Genomic DNA, 18,689 nt, shown 5'->3' with positions numbered 1-18,689 from the left:
GATGTTGGAGATTTATCTGAAGTATCCTATAATCATAAGCTATCAATCTAGTAGCCCGTTTGGCCAAGCTTCTAAAATCAGCTTATTTTGAAAAGTGCTTTTGGCGAGAAGCAGTTTGTGTTTGGCTGATTAATTTGAAAAACATTTTTGAGCCGTAATTAGTGTTTGGCCAAGCTTTTGAAAATTGCTTCTAAGTGTATTTTTCTCAAAAGTGCTTCTCAGAAAAGTGCTTTTGGAGAGAAGTTACTTTTTTCTGCTTCTCCTCAAAAACACTTTTTTTCCTTCCAAAAGCTTGGCGAAACACCTCAATTTTTTTCCAAAAGTGCTTTTGGTAAAAAAAAAGCACTTTTGGCCCAAAAAAAAAAGAGTTTGGCCAAACAGGCTATAGGATTTGAACTATTCAAGTATATTTGATAAGTTGGCTTTATGCGTGGTGATAACATGTTCTTTACCTGAGTGCTTTACTAATTCTTGGTGATGTAAACTAGTCTCCGTCTCTAGTGCTCCAAATAAAATTAAACTATATTTATACCATGAACTTGCTCATCTCTTTTGGTCCCAAAAACCATCCTTAGATCTTAAGAGAATAAGAGTACCAACTGACAATGTACTAATTTTTTCATCACTGTTCGCTATAATTATATATTTGATTATTTCCTTATTTTGCGATTTATGAATTGAGAAAAGAGGTCGAGGTCCGATCGACCATATTTGGAATTGGGGTATTATCACTTTTAGCCTGTGCCAGAAACAATAGTTTATATGGTAGCCAAAAAAGTGTATAAAACTTGTATAATTTTTGTATATAATATACAGAATGTATATATATGCAAAAAATATTTTATACATTTTCGGTTATTATTTTTACAGCGGCTATACACTACAATGTCATTTTTCCTCTGGAATTTGGACAAGGGAATTGTATTTCCATGTCTAAAGAGTTAAATATCTCATCAGACGCATAAATTAAATTCAAGTAAAAGTCTATTTGTTCCATCGAGAACTATGGGGGAAATCTCTCACATATAGGGGTACCTATTACTTTAACCGGAAAAGTAAAAGAATTAGGGGAAAAAAGGTGTTGAGAAAAATTAGTTACAAATAGCTTGTTTTATTTTCAAGATTACAAATCACACTTTTACAAGAATTACATATATCTATTGAATGATCCGACATTATAATTTTTTTTTTTTACTTTATAAGTTAAAACGATGTTCGAATAAAAGTTAAAACTGATAAACAATACTCTCTGTTGTGACAGGAATTAAGAAAGAAAAAACGAAGAAGGGTCAAAAATGCTCATGAACTATTGAAAAAGGTCTAAAAATACTCTCCATCCTTATTGGGCTAAAAATATCCCTCCATCCATTATGCTCTTTGACCGTTACGAATGCTGAATTTAAAAAATAATTATTTAAATTCCACGTGGCAACTTCTTATTGGTCGAAATTAAAACATCTAACCTATTAGAAAGACCCACCCATATCTACCCATTTTTCGGACTAACCCTCCCCAAACATGACCCGAATAAAAAGTTCAAATAAAAAAAGACGCCTCACTTCCATCTAACCCATGTATTTACATGTGTTCATTTTCTTGATTAATCTCATGTATAGCATTATCGTCGAATAAAGATTCATGAACAAATTAAACAAACAAAAAAAACCTAGCATGAATGAACCAATGATTTTCTTAATAATAATGTGGGATGGAAAACTAGGGGTACTCCAACGGTATATTATCTTCCAAACAATCACTTTAAGATCATTTCGTTATGTGAAAATTATTAAATTAAACTCATCTTGAATATAATGCAATTTGTGTCTATCATGCAAATTGATCTAGATGCCATAACAAGAAGAAAAAAAACCACGTAGTAAATTTGCGTTTATATGTTCACTGCAACTTCCATGGAGCTTTTGTTCCATGGAGTTTGATAGAAATGGGGCCTTTTTTTTTTAATTGAACTTTTTGTTCGGGTCGAGTTAGTGTTTGAAGTGGGCTAGTACGAAAAATTGGTAGATATGGGTGAATCTTCTAATGGGTCGGATGTTTTAATTTGGCCAATAAGAAGTTGTCACGTGAATTTAAATAATTATTATTTTAATTCAGCATTGACCTAACGGTCAAAGGGCATAAGTGAACAAAAAGGTGGGTGAAGGGGTATTTTTAGCCTAATAAATAGATGAAGGATATTTTAAAACCTTTTTCAATAGTTTTGGGGCATTTCTAACCCTTTTCCGAAGAAAAACATGAATAAAAACGGAAAGTAGAGATCCAAATTAAAACGGAAAGAATGAATAAAAAACGTGAAAATAGAACATGTTAGCTAGTTTTCGGACTGATAATCGAAAAATAGCCAGCATTTGCAAAGTCATCAAAAAATAACACTACAACAACAACAACAACAACAATAACATACCCAGTGTTACCCCACACCGTGGGGTCTGGAGAGGGTAGTGTGTACGCAGATCTTACCCCTACCTTGTGAGGATAGAGAGATTGTTTTCAATAGACCCTCAGCCTAGGAAAGCATAAGCGCCACATTAATGAAAATATAGACAAGAAGGGATAGTTCCAAAAAGCCATATAAAAGCAGAATAAAAAAAACAAGACAGTAAGATGATCAACAATGAAGGAAACAACGGTTAGTCATAAAAACCTACTACCAACAGAAAGCGAGACTGTGTGCCAATACTACTGTTATGAATACTCTAGACTACCTGCTCTACTACCCTAATCCTCGACCTCCATACCTTCCTATCAAGGGTCATGTCCTCGGTCAGCTGAAGTTGTGCCATGTCTTGCCTGACCACCTCTCTCCACCTCTTCTTTGGCCTACCTCTACCTTTCTGTAGGCCCTCCAATGTCAACCTCTCACACCTCCTCATCGGGGCGTCTGTGCTCCTCCTCCTCACATGACCAAATCACCTAAGCCGCGCTTCCTGCATCTTGTCCTCAATAGGGGCCACACCCACCTTGTCGCGAATAACCTTATTTCTGATCCTATCTAACCTGGTGTATCGTACATCCATCTCAACATCCTCATCTCTACTACCTTCATCTTCTGGACATGAGCGATCTTGACTGGCCAATACTCAGCCCCTTACAACATCGTTGGTTTGACCACCACTCTGTAGAACTTACCCTTAAGTTTCGGTGGTACCTTCTTGTCGCACAAAACACCGGAAGCGAGTCTCCATTTCATCCATCCCGCCCTAATACGATGTGTGACATCTTCATCAATATCCACACCCCCCTGAATAATAGACCCAATGTACTTAAAATTCCCTTTCTTAGGGATGACCTGCGAGTCCAGCCTCACCTCCCCTTTCCCTCCTTGAGTCTTGCCACTGAACTTACAATCCAATTAGTCTGTCTTGGTCCTGTTCAACTTGAAACCTTTAGATTTCAGGGTCTGTCTCCATACCTCTAATTGCGCGTTCACACCGTTTCGCATCTCGTCAATCAATACAATATCATCTGCAAATAGCATGCACCACGGCACCCCCCCTTGGATGTGGCACGTCAGTACGTCCATCACCAGAGCAAACAAAAAAGGACTGAGAGCCGACCCCTGATGCAACCCCATCATAATCGGAAAATGGTCCGAGTCCCCACCCACCGTCCTCACTCGGTGCTTTACTCCATTATATATGTCCTTAATCAACCTAACGTAGGCAACATGTACACCTCTAGCCTCCAAACATCTCCACAAAACCTCCCTCAGAACTTTATCACACGCCTTTTCTAAGTCGATGAACACCATATGCAAGTCCTTCTTTCTCTCCCTATACTGCTCCATCAATCTCCTAAAAAGGTGGATGAATTCTACAGTCGAACGCCCCGACATAAACTCAAACTGGTTCTCAGAAATAGACACACTCCTCCTCACCCTTAGCTCTACCACTCTCTCCCAGACTTTCATAGTATGGTTAAGCAACTTGATACCCCGATAGTTATTGCAACTTTGGATCACCCTTGTTCTTGTATACAGGAACCATCATGCTCCACCTCCACTCTTCGGGCATCTTCTTCGTTCTAAAAATAATATTAAATAATCTAGTGAGTCACTCCAAGCCTGCCTTGCCTGCACTCTTCCAAACTTCCATCGGGATTTCATCCGGCCTGATCGCTTTGTCCCTGCTCATCTTACGCATAGCCCCCTCAACTTCATCAACTCTAATCTGCCTACAATACCCGAAGTCACAACGACTCCCGGAGAGTTCCAAATCACCCAGTACAATGCTCCTATCTCCCTCATTGTTCAAGAGACTATGGAAGTAGGTCTACCATCTCCGACGGATAAGCCCATCATACAACAAAACTCTACCTTCGTGGTCCTTGATGTACTTCACTTGGTCCAAGTCACGCGCCTTCCTTTCTTGCGCCTTGGCTAACATGAACAACCATTTATCCCCACCTCGGCCTTCGAGTTCCTCATACAAATGACTAAAAGCTGCAGTCTTGGCCAATAACACTATTTTGCTAAAACACGAAAAGTTCCAGCATAATATGTGGGATTATGGAGCTCCTGCGTATGAGCTTCCAGCATATTATGTTGGAACTCCAGCACACGAAAAGTTTCAGCATAATATGCGAGATTATGGAGTTCCTATATATAAACTTCCGCATATTATGTTGGAATTCCAGCACGTTATGAAATTCCAACACATTATGCTGAAAGCTCATATGTAAAAATTCGAACTCCAACATATTATGCTGGAATATTTTTGGATTTTTAAGAGTATTTTTGTTTAAATTTTAGCTTTATATGAAAAAGTGACTAAATTTAAATATTTTTAAAACTATGACTATTTTTAAGGCTACTTTTTATTTTCTCCCTGTAAAAATACTAAAGCGAATGTGCCAAAGGACCAAAATAAATAAAAGAAAAAGAAGTACTAATGTACATGATCTGGGAACGGATAGTAGATTCAAGTGATTGAACTGAACACAAAAAATCCCTAACTAAACATACACCACTCTGTTCCCTTTGCTCGACAATGGCGTTGGAGCTCCCAAATGATCTGATCCAGCAAGCCAAGATCTCGACCCGAACCGAAGCGGGTCTACCCGACTACAATCCAGATGACGCTTCACTTCCGGCCATGCCTTCTCTTTCCGCCTCCGTCGCCGCTTCACCACCCTATCTCCGCTGTAAACACTGCCAAGGCAAGCTTCTCAGAGGGCTACAGTCCTTGATTTGCATATATTGCGGTCAGAAATTGCACCAAAATGCTGAAGTTGCTCCTGACCCTATTTCCTTTAAGTCCACTCTTGGCTATCAATGGTTTCTCCAAGCTCTTCGTCTCGATGGATCGGTATGTTGGGTCTATTATACTTTTTTTTTTCTGAATCACATGTTGTTTATTGCAATATGTTAGTGTGTTGGTTGCTTCCTGTTATGAAGGAATGATAATGCAAGTTTTTTTTTTCTTTTTTTGGGGCGGCGGCGGCGGCTTGAGAATATTTTTGAGTCATTGTTAAGAAATATATGTTTATACTCGGTTCCAAGCTAGTGATAAAGAATTAGTGATTGCTGTGGTACTTGGAATCCTTGATATGGTGTATTGGGTCTCTGTTCCTTTGTCTCAAATACCCGCAATTTACTCACTGATTTATACGAGTGTGTTGGTTGCTTCCTGCCATGGAAGAATGATAGTGAAAGATTAGATCTTTTTTATTATGTTTTGCGGATTCAACTTGAGCTACATATCTATATTTGAAGACTTTCTAAAGTTATATATATTACACGACATGTGAACCAAGAATTAGTGAGTCCATTGGTACTTCAAATCTACTGACTTAAGATCCTTGTGGATCAGTATGTGGGTTCCCTCTTACTTTGTCTCGAACACAGACAATTTGCTTTATTGCTTTATATGGGTATGTTAGTTGCTTTCAGTTATGGGACAATGATAATACAGGATGAGAGCTTTTTTGGGTTTCCTTTCTTTTGGGTTATATATTGCTCAGTAGGGGCGGATTTGGCTCGAGCTATATAGTTGAGATTTTCTTAAAAACAAATATATTATAGATTCTAATCCATGACCAAGAATCAGTGTGTGCACAAAATTTTAGTGGGTGCAGTGATATTCTGAATCTACTAACTTAAAATCCTCATCCTCCTTGATAGATTGTGTCAGGTTTCTCTTCCTCTATCTCAAAACACACAAAATTTGCTCATTGCTCTATCTCAATACGTCTCTTGCTTCCTGTTATTGGACGATTATGCAAGATTGGGCTTTTTTGTGTTGTTTTGGTTATTATGCTTCAGTCCTATGGCTCGATATATATTTCTTTAGCTTTGCTTAGCAGACACGATTCAGCTTGAGCTATAAGTTTATATACACATTATATATTTGAATATCTTTTAAGAATACATATGCTGCGTCGGAACTCATTTTCACAAAAATTAGTGGGTGAGTAAGCTCGAATCCACTAACTATAATCCTGGATCCACCTCTGTTGCACACTGATTCTTCTTTCATTTATTTTTCTCTTAAGCCCTTTAGCATTTTCAGTAGACTTTGGTTGTTACTGTAAACTTGTTGAATTAGGAGTAGTTGTTAAGAACTTGTCTCATTTTGGTTTCCAGGAGAAGGTTGGAGCAGCTACTGAAAAGAATCAGGTAAACAAGGGACCGAGTTCACCCCATGATGAAATTCTTTTGTCAGATTTGCTTGATCTGAAAATTAGATGGCCAACTGAGTTGGAGACAGACAACACTATTACAAATAAGAAGCTAGAGCAAAGCAAAAGCTCTTACAGTTCGACTGGAGTCGACCTGGACAACTTCCTTTCTTTTACAAACATATCCAGTGCTTACAGAGAACAGGCAGACATAAGCGATAATATTGGGGCTGCAGTAAATAAAACTGATGGAAGTCATGAGGATCTTAGTTTGTTTGAGAATCTCAGATCCTCTGAACCGGCTGTGACCTCTGCTACAGTCCAAACTACTGATGACAGATCCTCTGAACGAGCTGTGACCTCTTCTACTGTCGAAACTACGAATGACTTTTCTGGATGGAAAGCAGATTTTCAGAGTGCTGATTCAGGAGAGGAAAATGTGTCTAACAAATCTAGCACTCCTATAGGTTCTGCAGGTCAGCATGTGTTTACCTCATTTGGCACCTCTATGAGTTCCACAGTTAGTTCTGGAAACCAGCAGGAGTGTTCCAAATCCGCTGATACTTTTGTTGGCTCAGATATTGATCTTTCTGCTCAGTTAGATACAGTTTTTGGAACACCAAAAGGCCCAATAGATGGAAAACTGATGGATGTTGCAGCAGTTTCTCCTGCAGCTAATGATTGGCCGGCAGTTGACCTATGGGATAATGCAAATTCGGGAACATCGCAAAACGCTGAGGAAGTTCTTCCAATTGTGAGACCTAAGGATGCTGAATTACAAGATAGTTCAAACGACCCCTCTACTAGCATTGATTGGTTTCAAGATGACACATGGCAGACTCAGAATGCACCTGCATCTAAACATGATGCAGCAAATGGAGATCATGATTCTTTTGATGAGTGGAATACTTTTACCTCTTCCGCACCCATCAAAGATCCTTTCAAGGATGCTCCTGCACCTAAACATGATGCAGCAAATGGAGATGATGATTCATTTGATGAGTGGAATACTTTTACCTCCTCTGCACCCATCAAAGATCCATTTGAGAATGCACCTGCACCTAAACATGATACTGCAAATGGGGATGATGATTCCTTTGATGAGTGGAATACGTTTACCTCCTCTGTACCCACCAAAGATCCATTTGAGAATGTTCTGGTGCAAAGAGACAATGACAACAATAATAATAATGCAGAACTAACAAATTTCAGTTCAAACCTTGAAGATATGGATTTTGGCAGTTTTTCGCAGTCAGATCCTTTTTCAGGTGCACCTGGTAAAGAGGGTGTTTCTGCGGAAGTGAATGACAATATTTTGGAAGTTCCTACCATATTCAGGTGTGTGCATATTTTTATTATTTTTTTAATATGGCTGATTTTTGGAAACAACCTCTCTATCTTTATAAGGTAGGGGTAAGGTCTGCGTACACACTATCCTCCTCAGACCCATTTATGGGATTACACTGGGTTTGTTGTTGTAATATGGCTGATTTAGGAAGACTTCTTTTGATTAGTGGAGATTCCAAGGAACATAGGCATCAAATATTGCTCTTATACTATGGTTGGGGCGAAAAGTGGAGGGGCTGGAGGATCGGCAGGAAATCTGGGGATTAAGGTTATTTCCCTTGTTTGAGAGTAAGGGAGGTGAAGTAAATTTAAAGGGGTCAGAATTACCCCTTCACATAAGATTTTCCGATTTGGATTTCTCTCTTTCACCCTCCCTCTCCCCTTCCTGGAGCCAAACATAGAGTTAAGGTAGAAATGGAGGAATTATATCTTAATATAATGAAAATCACAGAATACGAGGCAAATAAAAAGGAATAGAAAAAAGGAGAATCTGGAAGAACGCAGGCTTCAACCATGGCTTTTGAAAGTAAAATTGTGAGAAATAATACACGGGAAAAATATTATGTTATTGATATGCCCCAACTATAATACAAGTACCCTATTTATAACAATATACAATACCTACACTACTCCTATTCCATGTAGGACTATGCTTATTTATATAACAACTAACTAACACTTCCCCTCAAGCCGGTGCATACAAATCATATGTACCGAGCTCGTTACATATATAACTAATACGAAGACCAGTGAAAGACTTTGTGAAAAATATCTGCAAGCTGATCATTCGACCTCACAAACTTTGTAGCAAAATCTCTTGACAATCAATCTCAATGTGTTTAGTTCTCTCATGGAACACCGAATTTCTCACATAAGTTCCATCTGGCTGTTTCACCAAATTTCAACTCCTTGAGCAATTGTTTGATCCAAACTAGCTCACATGTTGCCATAGCCATTGCTCTATATTCTGCTTCGGCACTAGACCGAGCAACTACATTCTGTTTCTTACTCTTCCAAGATACCAAATTGCCTTATGTTAAAATCTGAGGGTGATCCTGCCCAATCAGCATCTGAGTATCCAACGATCTGCTCATGGCCTTGGTCCTCAAACAATAACCCTTTTCCTGGAGCCGATTTTATATACCAAAAAATGCGGATAACTGCATCCCAATTATTTTTCACAGGGAGAATCCATAAACTGACTTGTAACACTCACAAGAAAGGAAATGTCAGGTCTAGTCACTATGAGATAATTTAATGTACCAACCAGCCGCCTATATCTTGCAGGATCACTAAGCGGCTCCCCCTGTCTTGGCAGAAGTTTAGAATTCGAATCCACCGGAGTGTCAACAGGTCTACAACCTGTCATTCCTGTCTCCTCAAGAATGTCCAAGGCATACTTCCGTTGTGAGATCACAATACCTAAGCTAGACTGAGCGACCTCAATACTTAAAAAATATTTTAATCTGCTCAAATCTTAGTCTGAAAGTGTTGAAAAAGATGTTGCTTCAATTTAGTAATACCATCTTGATCATTGCCGGTAGTAACAATATCGTCAACACATACCACCAGATAAATACAGAGACTTGAAGCAAGATGCCGATAAAACATGGAGTGATCACTTCACTCTGAGTCATGCCAAACTCCTGGATAACTGTGCTGAACTTACCAAACTAGGCTCGAGGAGACTGTTTTAACCGGCGCAAACAACATACTAGGCAACGAGACCCCCCCCCCCCCCCCCCGAGCAACGAAACCAGGTGGTTGCTCCATATAAACTTCATCCTCAAGGTCACCGTGAAGAAAATCATTCTTAATGTCCAGCTGATAGAAAGGCCAAATGGCGAACAACCATGGATAGAAAAAGACGGACTGATGCTATTTTAGCCACGGGAGAGAAAGTATCACTGTAATCGAGCTCAAATATCTGAGTATATTCTTTGGCAACAAGACGGGCCTTAAGTCGATCAATCTGGCCATCCAGACCAACTTTGACCGCATAAACCCAACGATAACCAACAGTAGATTTACCTGAAGGAAGAGGAACAAGCTCCCAAGTGCCACTCGTATGTAAAGCAGACATCTCTTCAATCATAGCCTATCGCCATCCTGGATGAGACAATGCTTCACCGGTAGACTTAGGGATGGAGACAGAGGACAAAGAAGATATAAAAGCATAATGGGGTGATGACAAACGATGATAGCTTAAACCGACATAATGGGAATTAGGATTAAGTGTGGTCCATATTCCTTTTCGAAGTGCAATCGGTGTACTAGGAAGAGGCAAGTCCGCAGTAGGAGCAGGGTCAGGTGCAAGACGTGAATCAGCTGGGCTGGATGCAGGGCGCATACGACAATGATAAGTCAAGAGTGGTGTTCCTGTGGCTGGGGATCTAGGAGGAGCAATACTAGACTCTTCAACTGTTGGTATGGGTAAGACTTCTTTGGCTGAAGGTGGAGGAGGAGCTATAGTAAACTCCTCAAAGGTCGGTATAAGCAAGACCTCAGATATATCAAGGTGGTCAGAAGAGGTAAAGAAAGGTTTAGACTCAAAAAATGTAGTGTCGGCTAACATAAGGTACCTACGAAGATGAGGTGAGTAACAACGATATGCTTTCTGAACACGAGAATAACCAAGGAAGACACACTTGAGAGCACGAGGAACTAACTTATCTTTCTATAGGTTGAGTTATGAATGAAACATGTGCTCCCAAAAACATGAGGGGGAAGAGAATATAAGGGTGACTGGAGAAAATACTGAATACGGAATCTGATTCTGGATGGAAGATGAAGGCATCAGATTAATCAAATAACAGGCTGTGAGAACTGCATCGCCCCAAAAACATAATGGAACACGAGATTCAATGAGAAGTGTGCGAGCAGTCTCAATGAGGTGCCTATTCTTTCTCGTTGCAACCCCATTTTGGTGAAGGGTATACAGACAAGATGTCTGATAAATAATTCCTTGAGAAGTCATAAACTGCTGAAACTGAGAGGACAAATATTCTAAGGCATTATCACTACGAAAAGTGCGAATAGAAACACCAAATTGATTTTTAATTTTCAGCACAAAAATTTTGGAATATAGAAAACAACTCAGAACGATCTTTGATTAAGAAAAGCCAAGTACATCTTGATAATCATCAATGAAACTAACAAAATAACGGAATCCCAAGGTTGAACTGACTCTACTAGGACCCCATATATCAGAATGAACTAAAGAGAAAACAGACTCTGCATGACTCTCAACACTATGAGGAAAGGAGGCTCGGGTATGTTTCCCAAGATGACACGACTCACAACCTAATGTAGACAAACTAGGCACCATCTTCTGAAGCTTGGATAAACTCGGATGTCCTAAGCGTCTGTGAATTAGGTCGGAGAATCTGTAACTAGACATGCTGTGGAGCGATTTAGTGAGTCAAGGTAGTAAAAGCCTTCTAATTCACGCCTTGTGCCAATCGTCTGTCCCGTACTGCGGTCCTGCATAATAAAAGAATCATCAATAAAATATATACCACAATGGAGGGCACAAGTCAAACGACTAACAACTGCACGACAAGGACAGCTAGGGACATAAATGGCGGAATCTAGAGTGACAGAAGATATGGGATTAGCTTGTCCAACTCCTTTTGCTTTAGTTTGAAACTCATTGGCTAAAGTAACGGTGGGAAGAGACCGTGAATACACAATATTCGACAAAAGTGATTTATTACCAGAGATATGATCAGAAGCACCTGAGTCCATGACCCATGGTCTAAGAGTACTAAACTGGGAAACACAAGCAAAAGAATTACCATCAACAGAAGTATCAGTCTGAGCAACCAAGGCTACTTGTGGAGATGTCTGCTTACTTGCTCGATACTGAAGGAACTCATTATATTCCCTTTCAGATAAAGAAAATCCCCGGTTACCTGTAGTCTCGGTCTGAGCAACATAGGCATTTTTAGATGATCGACCATGTAAAGAATAGCACACTTCACGAGTGTGTCCAAGTTTATGACAATAAGAACACTTGGGTCTAGATCTTCCAAAACGACCTCCCCTCGACTATTCTCCATAGTTTGAGATGCCCGTTTTTTCAACTGTTTGAGACGTGAGAACAGAGGAGTCAAGGGTCTGTTATGAGATCATTGGGTGACTTGGTGCTGTAGTAAGACGAAGTAATCGAAAGAACAATTCATCAACTGTAGGGATAGTCGGACTAGCCAAAATCTGGTCACGCACTAAATCAAGGTCATTAGGAAGTCTAACGAGTGTAAGAACTAGAAACAACTTTTGTCGTTGCTCTTGTTGCTTTTCAACACTAGTAGAAACTGGCATCAACTTCTCAAATTCCTCCATGACCGCATGTACTTGTCCCAAGTAAGTCGACATATCCAATTCATGTTTTTTCAAATTCGTCATCCGCGATATCACATCATAGAAACGAGATATGTCATTAGTGTATAAAGTCCGAGCCTTTTCCCAAACTAAATGACATGCATGGAATGGACGAAACAAAAGCATCAATTTGGAATCAACATATCCCCACAAGATTCGACATAACTAAGCATCGATCTTTTCCCATTGTGCTTTGACCTTTTCATCTCCCTCACTAGCCTTTTTGGTTAAGTGATCTTGAGCACATTGACCTTTACACCACAACTCCACAGACGAAGCCCGAGATAAATAATTTGAACCTCCAAGTAGGGGTTCCTTCATAAAGGCTGAATTTCCAACTCCACTGTTCTTGGAACCAAAAGCTTCAAGTCCGAGAGACATGATTGGATCAAATAATTACGAACACACAAAATTGGTGGCAAAGTTGGTCCAAAATTGTGTTACGTCACAAAAATAGTAAACAAGCAGCAGAAAAAATACACTGTAGCTGCCGTAAACAGAAACAGTCTCCGAAATCTGCCAATAGTTGCCGGAAAATAAAAAATTGTCGGAATGTGATGAAACTTGAGGGGTAGAGTCGGAATTAGTAGGCGAGTAATTTGTCCTCAAGGAACTTCTCCAAAAAATGGCCGGAAAAGGGTGTACTTGCTGGCGCGTGGGCTCACGTGCTCGCTGGAACCTTAGCTTTTGACGGTGCGTGAGGGCGCATGAGGCTGCTTCTGTCGGAGAGGTTGAGTGGGGTTTGGTCGCCGGACGATGACAGAGCTTTTGATAGTGTTGTTTTTTGCACAACACTGATGGAGAGAGATGACGCAAGACAAGCGTGAAAAGTCACCGGAAAATTGAGGCACGGCGACTTCTGTTGTGTTCTGGTTCCGGATGTGTCTCACCACCACGACTCTGATACCATGTGAGAAATAATACACGGGAAAAATATTATGTTATTGATGTGCCCTAACTATAATACAAGTACCCCTATCTATAACAATATACAATACCTACGTCTACTCCTATTCCATGTAGGACTACGCTTATTTACATAATAACTAACTAACTAACAAAAATAAACGGATTAAATCAAAGTAAGCATCACAGAATATAAAATATTTGTGAAATGAGAAAAAGAATCAAAAAGTATGAGGAAGGAGCAATGTAAGAAAAGAATAGGAAAAATACTGCAGTATCCGCTGAAAGTTCCTTGGAGAAGGTAAGGGTACAATAAGGACAGTTTTGGAGTTTTGTTGGTTCAACTTTGTGCAAATTTTGAGAAAGTATAAAATTCAACTTTGTGCAAATTTGAGACAGAAGAAAATAGGAACTGAGTATTGATTGGTAACTGTCATTCATCCTGGAGGTCCAAGGTCCGGTTCTCACTAGACTCCTCTTCCCCTTTCACCTACACTGTGCCTCCCTCGCCTGAAAACAAGAAATTCAGAGAAATGGAAAAAAGATAAGAACGTTTCATTAAAGGGGTTTACACTTGTAATGACTTGGAGGTTGAAAGGTAGAAGTTTCTGGAAGAGGAGGATTACATGGGCTCTTTTGGAGCTGAGAGAGGAAATTATTTCCGTCTTCCCCGGATGAGAGTTACGTGTTTCCTTGTCCCAGAGAGGTAAACTCACAACAATAACAAAAACGATGATTCAAATCCAACCTAGTTATACATGTTACCATTATCAAAAAAAAAATCCAACCTAGTTTTGAAAAAAAAATCAACAGATATTATAGATATTTCCAGGGTGATTGACTCAATAGATCTTTATTATCTATTTATCCAGCTTTCTTCCTTGAAAAATAACAAGTAGCTGTTGACTTACTGATGCTAGACCTTAAATTGATTTTCTTTTTTTATTCTGGAGATTTCATGAGAGCAGAGCAACTCAGCCTCCGCTTGCCTCCAAAAAATGGAAGAAAAGAGAAAAAAAGAAAGATAAAGAAGGCACATTTGAGAGACTAGATTCGATCTGTGTGTGTTCATATTCTAGTTGGTGTTTACTAGTTTGCTCATTAAGATCTATTGTTCTTGAGAGAGATGTTACCTTGGGATTTGGCTAGAGTATCCAAGTTGCATTTTGAAATTGACTATTGTTCTTCAGAGGGGTCAACTTGGGGATGCAGGGCAGTAGACTACCTGAGAAGAAGCAGTAAAAGAAAGAGATCCAGAAATAGATGGAAACGGGGATTTTAGCTAGTTGGCAAAACAAAGATAAGATACCTATGACCTCTTTTATTTTTGAGAAGAAGAAAAGAAAAGAAAGTTACCTTCTGACTCCCCTGATGTATCTATTGAACCATTTAGGGCACTGTATATAATGGCTGAGAATGTTCAATAGTGATACTGTGAAAGCTTATGTCTATTTAAAGATATCTAGACTTAACATTTCAAGTGGGAAGAAGGTCCCATTGTGACTCTAAATGAAGAATAAGAAACTGAGAAATACATAGGAGGCAATACTTGGAGAGGTTGCCATGTCAAATCATGATTGTATTTGTGTTTTTTTGTTTTGTTATTTAACTGTTAATTCCTAAATTTGAGTTCAATCAACAATTTCTTACATTTCATTTAACATCTTTTAGTGCCGTTGATACCCCAAACAAGGTTGGTGACAACGCTGAACATGCCTCAGAGAATGCAGACATTATTGGTGAATCGATTTCATCAAAGAATGATATGGATATAGAAGGTATAATGTCGCAGATGCATGATCTTTCTTTTATGCTCGAGACCAATCTATCCATTCCCTCAAAATCCAGCATTTCTCTTCCCAGGGATTGATAACCTGGATTTGTTCACTTGTTAGTCTTGAAGATTTATGTAATCAGTTTGATCCTGTTCATGTATTTTATTGTAAGAGAATGTGATTTTTTTTTGTAGTTTGTTATCTTAAGCCAAGATCCTGTTCCGGATATTTTGTTGTAACTAAAAAGAGAAGAGTTCTGTTTTTTGAGAACTTTCCCACATCCCTAGAGTAGCTTTCTGGTTACGGAGTTTGCGATGTATTGTTTATGGACCATTTTATGAGATATACGTGTAGGAAGATATATAAAGATCAGATTGTGTTATTACAAAGATTTTCTCTGTAAAGATCAGATTGTATTCTCATCTTCAGAAAAAGATTAGATTGCTTTCCTACATTGATTTTACTATTGACATACGATTGGAAACCACCTGAATGCAGTAGTTTGAAGAAAATGAGACAAACTTCGTTTGGATGTTCACAATGTCCCTTTCTGCATTCCGAGAGCAACGTGGATGAAATCATCAGAACTGCTGTGACTGTGACGCTATTATGTTCATTAACTATAGGCCTTTTTCCCCCATTATAGTCTGCTTGAGATCCAAACTCTTTTTTGGCACTTCAATTAAGTCCGCAAAATTGCGAAATGAAAATGGCTTAAAGGGGTCTTTAGATTTAATCCCTTGGTTGACACTTTATCCTCGTTGTAACGACCCGGCCGGTCGTTTTGAGCAATTGCGTCCAGTCCAGCAGTTTGAGCTCATGAGTAACTTCACATAGTGTATTATGACTTGCGTGCATCATCGGCTCTGGTTTTTGAGTGGTTCGGAACTGATTTTAAGGGGTGACTCTCATTTGAGAAGCTCGAAGTTGAAAGAATTGGCCAAGGTTTGACTTTTGAGTATTTGACTTCGGATTAGAGTTTTGATGGTTCCGATAGGCCCGGATGGTGATTTTTGACTTGGGTGTAATGCCCAGATTTGTATTTGGATGTTTCTAGAAGATTTCAACACAAGTTGGCAATTTAAAAGTTTGGAATTTTCCTAAGTTTGACCATGGTTTGACTTTAAAGCTACCGGGTTCGTATTTTGGTTTCGGGACTTGGAATAGGTTCGTTTCGTCATGTGGAATTTGTCTGCAAAATTTGGTATCATTTGGAGTTGATTTGATATGGTTCGGATGCTTGGTTGCGATTCTAAAAGTTCTTGAAGTTCATGGGGATTTTCATGCGTTTTGGCATTTGAGTCGTGATTTTAGAGGTTATTTTGATGTTTTGATCGTACGAGCGAGTTCGTGTTATATTTTTGGACTGGTGTGGGTGTTTGGTTTGGAACCTCGGGGGCTCGGGTGAGTTTCAGATTGATTTTTGTTCAATTTTGAGTGCCGGTGTTGGTTCCATCACACTTGCGATGTTTTTGTCACAAATGTGACTATCACATTTGCGAAGTAGTCCTCACATTTGCTAAACTGGATTGTTGGGGAAGAGTTCGCATTTGCAAAGATATTCCTTGCATTTGTGAGTGTTGGCTGTTCGCTTTTGCGAAGATGTCTGCCACCTTTGTGATGGCACCTGTCTTCGCATTTGCGATGTTTTGGGTCGCAAATGCGACTTAGCAGAGATTTCCCTGGTTCGCTTTTGCAGGGTTCACATTTGCGAACCCCATGTCGCAAATGCAACATCTGCAACTTGCTTATAGCTGAGTATTCCGAGACTTAGCTTCATTTTATCATGTTTTGAACCCTAGCCTCGATGGAAGGTGATTTTGTATAGGGATTTTCATACCAAACCCTTGGGTAAGTGGCTCCAATCAATTTTCAATTATATTTCATGATTATACATTAGATTTAACATAAAATTCATGAGAATCTAAGGGAAAATTTAGAGTTTTTTTTCAAAGTTTTGAAAAAAATGAAGATTTGGGATTTGAGAGTCGAATTGGACTCGGATTTGAAAATAAAATATATATATGGGCTCGTGGGGCTATGGGTAGTCAAGACCTAACCCTTGAACCCGGGTTTTGGTCGAACGAGCACGAGATTGACTTTTTGGAAATTGTATAAAGATCGTAGCTTTGTTAATCGAAATTGTTTTCTCTTACATTGTTTGATGTATTTAAGTCATCTTTGGCTAGATTGAACCGAGCGGAGGCGAATTCGTAAAGGAAAAATCTAATTTGAGTACTGATTTGGCCGAAATGAGGTAAGTATCCTACCTAACTTTGTGTGGGAGAAGCTACCCCTTAGACTTTGGGTTAATTGTGCTATTCGTGCTATGTGCAAGTCGTATACGGGGGGTGACGAGTGGGTACACGACCATAAGTGGTATATGACCAGTTTCGAGTATCTAGACACTTTCCATGCCTTAAATTGAATTGTCATAACATGTGATATCTTTCATCGTTAATCTACTCTTACATGCTCTACTTGACGTTGTTGGCACTTGTTCTTCCCCTTACTTGTTATTTTGGTCATGTATGCTTTAGTTGAAAGTGTTTCTTTCCTTATTGTCTTGTGACCCCTTAATTGTTGAGTCCCTTCCATGGCTCCGTGCTTATCTGCTACTTGCCTTAACTATTGTACTTGCACATCTTAGTTGCCACGTGCTTCACTTGTCATGTTGTTTTGTAATAATTGTTGCATTCCTCTGATTATTACGTGGTTCCTTTATTGCTGTATACTCATACCCTATGATTGTAGAAATTCTTGTACATTGAGTTATTGGATTGTTGTTGTTGTTGTTAATATAAATTGCTTGTGGATCGGGTTGCACGCCGCAGTGGGTGGCATAAAGGAGGATTATGATACTGATAAAAAAATAATACGATAGGATCGGGTTGCATGCCGCAACGGGTGGAATAAGAGAGAATTTTGTGATATGGTGAAATAAGGATGATTTGATATTGATATGGTGGGATCGATTTGCGCGCCATAACGAATTTTAATGTCATTCTTGATATTGATATGGTGAAATAAGGGAGGATTGTGTTTGTACGGTGGGTTTGGGTAGCGCGCCGCAACAGATTGAGTGTGTTGTATTCATTGTTGTATTGTGTTAGCTTTCAGTATGTATCATATGGGGTTCTGAGGATTGATATTTTTGGATATACTGATTTCGAGGATTGAGTTGTTTTCATTAGTTTATTGCTTTACCGTCATTTTCTATTTTACTTTCCTATTATTATTATTATTATTATTATTATTATTATTTTGGTGAATTGATTTTCAAGATGAATTTACTATGCGGAGCACGACCCAAACTGGAGGGTCATGACTAGCACCCAGACCATACTTGCCGAGTACCAACGTACATTTTATCTAACCTTCCTTATTATCTATAAGGGTCGACGAGATCAACATAAATGGTAGACATGAATATGAACAATCAACAATGACAGATAATGGGATGAACATACGTAACATGGATCGACAAGGTTGTCATGAAGAGCTGACAAGCCGCCATGAGAGACTATACAACAAAAATCAGCCGACAAAGCAATCCAAACTATACATGAGTCGACACCTGTCTATGAGCCTCTAAAGGAACATAAGTGCTGCAACATTGCCGGAACAAGGCCCCGGCATACT

At 39.2% G+C, this 18,689-nt stretch overlaps 1 protein-coding gene across 1 annotated transcript; it reads left to right on the top strand.

Moving 5' to 3' along the window:
* On the top strand, positions 4,888–15,467 carry LOC109228683. The gene is made up of 3 exons (XM_019393846.1): positions 4,888–5,324; positions 6,602–7,974; positions 14,944–15,467. Exons 1-3 carry the CDS (start codon positions 5,007–5,009, stop codon positions 15,140–15,142), a joined length of 1,890 nt encoding a protein of 629 aa, XP_019249391.1. The 5' UTR covers positions 4,888–5,006; the 3' UTR covers positions 15,143–15,467.

This window comes from Nicotiana attenuata, chromosome 7, assembly GCF_001879085.1.
Source record: "Nicotiana attenuata strain UT chromosome 7, NIATTr2, whole genome shotgun sequence".
Classification (NCBI taxonomy): Eukaryota; Viridiplantae; Streptophyta; class Magnoliopsida; order Solanales; family Solanaceae; genus Nicotiana; species Nicotiana attenuata.
Note: the sequence above shows the minus strand (reverse complement) of the source record. Positions and strands in the feature narration are given on the sequence as shown.